Consider the following 5,949-nt stretch of genomic DNA (forward strand, 5'->3'; position numbering starts at 1 on the left):
GGAAACGACCTGGAGATGTCGAAACACCCGGGCCTCCTGCTGCTGCTGGGCCGCCTCGTGCTGCTGCACCACAGGCACCCCGAGAGGAAGCAGGCGCCCGTTACCTACGAAAAGGAGGAAGAGGAGGATGAAGGAGTGAGCTGTGAACGGGACGAGTGGTGGTGGGACTGCCTGGAGGTTTGTGGAAGAATTATTAACGTACTTTAATACATTAGCGTGGGTTTTCATTTACGAGGGTAACGGTTCAAGATTCAAGGCTTTTATTGTCATGTGTTCATAGCTACAGTGTAGATGGGTCACAGGCTCCTCCAACAGAGCAACAAAATAAAACGGATACAATAGAGAGGCGAAGTCCCGCCCATCTACTTCCGACCCATGGGACCTTATTTCGGAAAAAGTATGTATTGAGAAAACGTATCTTTCGATCCCGTTTGAATTGTGCCTCGATTATGGCAAAAATCATAATCTCAATTATTTGGGTCAATAATTGTAATTGCGATTATTAAATGCGATTATTCATTGACTTTGAAAACATCCATTTATTGTACTTTAAAACAAATACAAATAATAATTTGAACTTTTTAACTGTTGAATTATACGTTCAGGGTAATCCACTGAAAAGCCAATACAAAATAAAATAAATTATACATTCATGTCTACATTTAAATAAATAATATCAAAATAATAAATACCAATAAACAAGATCAACAAACATGTTGCAGTGCACTGTCACAACCTGAGAACTCCTTAACATATAGCCAACATTTTGGTCTGGCCCACCGTCATGGTCCAGAAGTAACAGGAAATAAATGTTGAACTACAATTTAAGACGAAATAAAAATGTTTTGGCCACCATGGCAAATGCTGGTAGGGCTGCTCATGTCATCTCTTAAAGATGTTTTGCTAGAAACACCAGCCTGTTGACATGGTCTGGTTTCAGAGATGAGCGCAGGCAGGAGACAAGCCACCTGTACTGAAGACTAGGATCTCGATTATTTGGGTCAATAATTGATATCACGATTATTAAAAACGATTATCCATTTACTTTGAAAACATCAATTTATTGGATAATTTTTTTTTAACAGTATGTTTTGAACAGTTGATTACCCTGAACTTTAAGTATAACTCAACTGAAAAACCAAAAAAAAAAAAAATTATTAAAAAAAGTAATAATAATAATAAAAAAATAATCGTTTTATTTTAATTACGTTGATTGCGTAATCGTTGCAAGCCGTAATCGCGATTTAAAATACGATTAATTGAGCAGCCCTACATATGATGTTTGTCAATCTTAAAAAATAATTTCCATGTCAAAAAAGTCTGTCGTAAAACTGTTGAAATATAAGACGATGGAAAATACGCAACTAGAAAGACTACAAATCCCAGAATCCCGGTCCCGCACGCTGGCTCTCAAATTGACAAACATCATATGTGTAATTCGTGGCACAATTCAAACGGGATGGAACGATAATCTTTCTCTCCATTGACTTCAATACATGATTTTTCAGAAATAAGGAGTTCCACCGGAAAGGGAGGGTTCGCCTCTCTTTCGTACAAGTAAATATAATATAATAGAAATAGTGCAGAACAGTCTATATACAAGTAATTGGATTAATAATAATACATTGGATTTTTATAGCGCTTTTCCTAGTGCTCAAAGACGCTTTACATAAAATCAGAAACAGTACAAAGTAATGTTGTCACGATACCAACATTTTGGTTTCGATGCCAAGTCAAGAATTGCGATTCCGATTCTTTTTCGATACTTTTCTTAAAAAAAGGGAAACAGTCTTAAATGTAATTATTGTGCTTTATTTCACACCAGAACCTTAACACAAACGTTTAAACAATGAGAACAATAAATAAAATAAATGACAAGAATTCGTATTAAATTAAATTAATACATTTCTCACAGACAGGCCTCGTGGTGTCCGTAGGCTTTCCCTCACTGTCAGAGATATCGCTCAAATACTTCCACATTTCGCTTCTGGCGTCTTTTTTGTCAACAAGCCGAGGCGCAGCGGCAGTTGCACTCCCACTTGCAGCCATGCTTCTCGTTTTCTCACATGCTCTGGCAGCTAGCGCGTGCACGAGAGAGGGGAGGGACTTAGAGCGTGCTTGAGAGGGGAGGGACTTAGAGCGTGCTTGAGAGGGGCGGGACTTAAAGCGTGCTTGAGAGGGGAGGGACTTAGAGCGTGCTTGAGAGGGGCGGGACTTAGAGCGTGCTTGAGAGGGGAGGGACTTAGAGCGTGCTTGAGAGGGGAGGCACTTGGAGCGTGCTTGAGAAGGGAGGGACTTAGAGCGTGCTTGAGAGGGGCGGGACTTAGAGCGTGCTTGAGAGGGGAGGCACTTAGAGCGTGCTTGAGAGGGGAGGCACTTAGAGCGTGCTTGAGAGGGGCGGGACTTAGAGCGTGCTTGAGAGGGGAGGGACTTAGAGCGTGCTTGAGAGGGGAGGGACTTAGAGCGTGCCTGAGATGGGAGGGACTTAGAGCGTGCTTGAGAGGGGAGGGACTTGAAGCGTGCTTGAGAGGGGAGGGACTTAGAGCGTGCTTGAGAGGGGAGGGACTTAGAGCGTGCTTGAGAGGGGAGGGACTTGGAGCGTGCTTGAGAGGGGAGGGACTTGGAGCGTGCTTGAGGGGGGAGGCACTTAGCGCGTGCTTGAGAGGGGAGGGACTTGGAGCGTGCTTGAGAGGGAGGGACTTAGAGCGTGCTTGAGAGGGGAGGGACTTGGAGCGTGCTTGAGAGGGAGGGACTTGGAGCGTGCTTGAGAGGGGAGGCACTTGGAGCGTGCTTGAGGGGGGAGGCACTTAGCGCGTGCTTGAGAGGGGAGGGACTTGGAGCGTGCTTGAGAGGGGAGGCACTTGGAGCGTGCTTGAGAGGGGAGGGACTTGGAGCGTGCTTGAGAAGGGAGGGACTTGGAGCGTGCTGGAGAGGGGAGGGACTTAGAGCGTGCTTGAGAGGGGAGGCACTTGGAGCGTGCTTGAGAGGGGAGGCACTTGGAGCGTGCTTGAGAGGGGAGGGACTTAGAGCGTGCTTGAGAGGGAGGGACTTGGAGCGTGCTTGAGAGGGGAGGGACTTGGAGCGTGCTTGAGAGGGAGGGACTTGGAGCGTGCTTGAGAGGGGAGGGACTTGGAGCGTGCTTGAGAGGGGAGGGACTTAGAGCATGCTTGAGAGGGAGGGACTTAGAGCGTGCTTGAGAGGGAGGGACTTAGAGCGTGCTTGAGAGGGGAGGGACTTGGAGCGTGCTTGAGAGGGGAGGGACTTAGAGCGTGCTTGAGAGGGAGGGACTGCAGGCACAGCTGCAGGGAGTGGAAGCAGAGCGCTGAACACACACGGCTCTTATTAAAACGGCGCTTTCTCACCGGAGTACTTTTCCCCGTCATTCTTAAAGTACCGATACTAATGAAACGGAGGAATCGTAGCGTTTTTAACGGCAGGGTATGATGGATGGTGGATGGACTTTTATTAATCCCTCGTGGGGAAATTGTTTCTCTGCATTTGACCCATCCTAGTGTTAGGAGCAGTGCCTTGCTCAGGGACACCTCGGTAGCACTTGGTCATGCCGGGACTTGAACTGGTGACCTTCCAGTTGCCAAGCCGAGTCCCTATCGACTTCGCCACCACCACCGCCCCAGGGTATCGCGGTAGTATCGGTACACCGTGCAACACGAGTACAAAGAAAACAAAAAGACAGAAACGGTAGTCCTGACAGCCCGTCCACACGGCGGCGTGCGTTGAAGCTTCAAAGCTTCTGCCCGAACTGCATTGTGGTTCCGTCGCTTCGCTTTGCTCGCTTCAAAAGTTGAGCAATGTTCAACTTTTGAAGCTTCGACGGAAGCGTCAGCCAATCGAATCATATGCCAGTACAAGCTCTAGCCAATCAAACCGCGTGCTTGTGTGTCCGGGGCGGGAGATTCATGCAATTGGTTGTTGGTCGAGTTTCAGACACGCCCGCCGGCAAGCTCCAACGCACGCCGCCGCGTGGACGCTGCGTACGACAAGTGGAGTTGTTGATCAGAGTTTGAAAGATGAATAGATGTGTTGAGAGGGTGATTAGAGAATACCCTCAGAGGGCGGATATGCAAGGCGAGTTTATTTATATCGCATCTTTCAACAAAAGGCAGCCGAAAAACATTATTCAATGGCATTGGCAAGTCAACAAGTCTTTTATGACATTATTCGTTTGACACAGCTTTTAAATCGGATGTCAGCGTTCACACCGCACTTTCTTCAGGTATTGCATTGTCTATTTTTAAAAGTGTTTTTCCTTTCCTCCCCACAGGTTCTGCGTGAGAACTGCCTGGTGACGCTCTCCAACATCTCGGGCCAGCTGAACCTCTCAGTTTACCCAGAAAGCATCTGTTTGCCTCTGCTGGACGGCCTGCTCCATTGGGCCGTCTGTCCGTCAGCCGAAGCTCTCGATCCCTTCCCGACTTTAGGACCCCTCAGCTCTCTTTCCCCGCAGAGACTCGTCCTGGAAACTCTCAGCAAACTCAGCATCCAGGACAGCAACGTGGATCTCATCTTGGCCACGCCTCCTTTCAGCCGCCTGGAGAAACTGTACGGATCGTTGGTTCGCTTAGTCGGCGAGCGAAAAGTTCCCGTGTGTCGAGAAATGGCCGTTGTGCTTCTGGCTAACTTGGCGCGGGGAGATAGCTTAGCGGCGCGGGCTATCGCGGTGCAGAAAGCCAGCGTGGGGAATCTTCTGGGTTTCCTGGAGGACAGTCTGGCCGCCACTCAGTACCAGCAGCAGAACCAGAGCTCCATGATGCAAACGGGTCATCAGTACGAGCCCACCAGCGTGGACATGATGCGGCGAGCGGCCCGAGCGCTACACGCCCTCGCGAAGGTGGAGGAAAACCTCTCGGAGTTCACTTTATTCGAGTCGAGGCTACTGGACGTCTCCGTTTCCCCCCTCATGAACTCCTCCGTTACCCAGGTGATCTGTGACGTACTTTTCCTGATCGGACAGTCATGACAGCCGTGGGGAGGTTTCCGTTCTGCCTCTCGCTCCCCGACTTCCTCCTCCTCAAACAACAAAAACAACAACAACCCCTTTTTGTTCGGTGTGTCTGTTGCGAGTGAAAAAGAGCAAAACTGACTTTTTTTTGTTGTTTTTTTTTTTTATTTATGCAAAATCACCTCGGATTCCACTGTCTGTTTTTTCTGCCTCCTCCTCCTCCCCCCCTTTCACCTCCTCACCCCCCCTCCCCCCTTTTCCTCCGGCTTCTCACTAAAAAGGAAGGAATATCATGAAGTAGCTGTAGATTTTCTGAAAAAGAGCAGAAATCAACATCGGGACATATAGGACGCGACGGGGGGGGGAGGGGCGAATAAAGGACTTTGTTTTTTAATGAAAAGATAGAAAAAAAACTCTAGAAAAAAAAACTGTAACCAAAGTTGCTGTCTCGTTTACAGTGAATTTGGGGGGGGTCGGCAGAGGGGGGGGGGGGGGGGGGTGCACGGACTAAACGATATTATGGACTGTGGTGTTGCTGTAAAACTCTGGATGCTATATTTACTCCACAGGAGAGAAACCACACGATTGGCTGCCATGGGGAGGCCTAGATTGTAGGACTTTTTTCTGTACTGTACCTTTAAGAACTGTAAACATACTGTAATAATAATACTGTTTCACACTGAGATACGCTGGCTTGGCAGCAAACTGTAGTTTTTAAAAGACAGTTTTAGTTATTATTAAAGAGAGAGAAACAACGGCTTTCCCCCCAAAGTTTGGTGAACCTACAACACCCGACCTCTTTACTCTTTGTCCCTTGATTGTATGACTTGACCCTTATATTGAAAAAGTCACTTCTTTAGGACTCGATGCTAGATGCAGTCCGAGCTGCGTGTAAATATGATGTTGTACATTACACCTCTCTATCCTTCTTCTTCTGTTGCTCTTCACCGTTTTTAATCTTTGACGAGTTTCCCCCTCCTCTTTGCATC

General features: G+C 47.6%; 1 protein-coding gene across 2 annotated transcripts in view; it reads left to right on the top strand.

Annotated features, from left to right (window-relative positions):
* Positions 1-5,422, top strand: part of LOC117454923 (AT-rich interactive domain-containing protein 1A-like) — a 109,829-nt gene extending 104,407 nt beyond the window's left edge. For both annotated transcript variants that reach the window (XM_034094204.2, XM_034094205.2), the window contains 2 exons: positions 1-177; positions 4,283-5,422. The exon at positions 1-177 is cut by the window's left edge and continues 903 nt beyond it. In XM_034094204.2, the coding sequence (XP_033950095.1) occupies positions 1-177; positions 4,283-4,978 (873 nt within the window). In that variant the 3' untranslated portion in view covers positions 4,979-5,422. The remainder of the gene's footprint in view (positions 178-4,282) is intronic.
* Positions 5,423-5,949: the final 527 nt, after the last annotated feature.

The sequence above is a fragment of the Pseudochaenichthys georgianus genome, chromosome 11 (assembly GCF_902827115.2).
Source record: "Pseudochaenichthys georgianus chromosome 11, fPseGeo1.2, whole genome shotgun sequence".
In the NCBI taxonomy this organism is placed as follows: Eukaryota; Metazoa; Chordata; class Actinopteri; order Perciformes; family Channichthyidae; genus Pseudochaenichthys; species Pseudochaenichthys georgianus.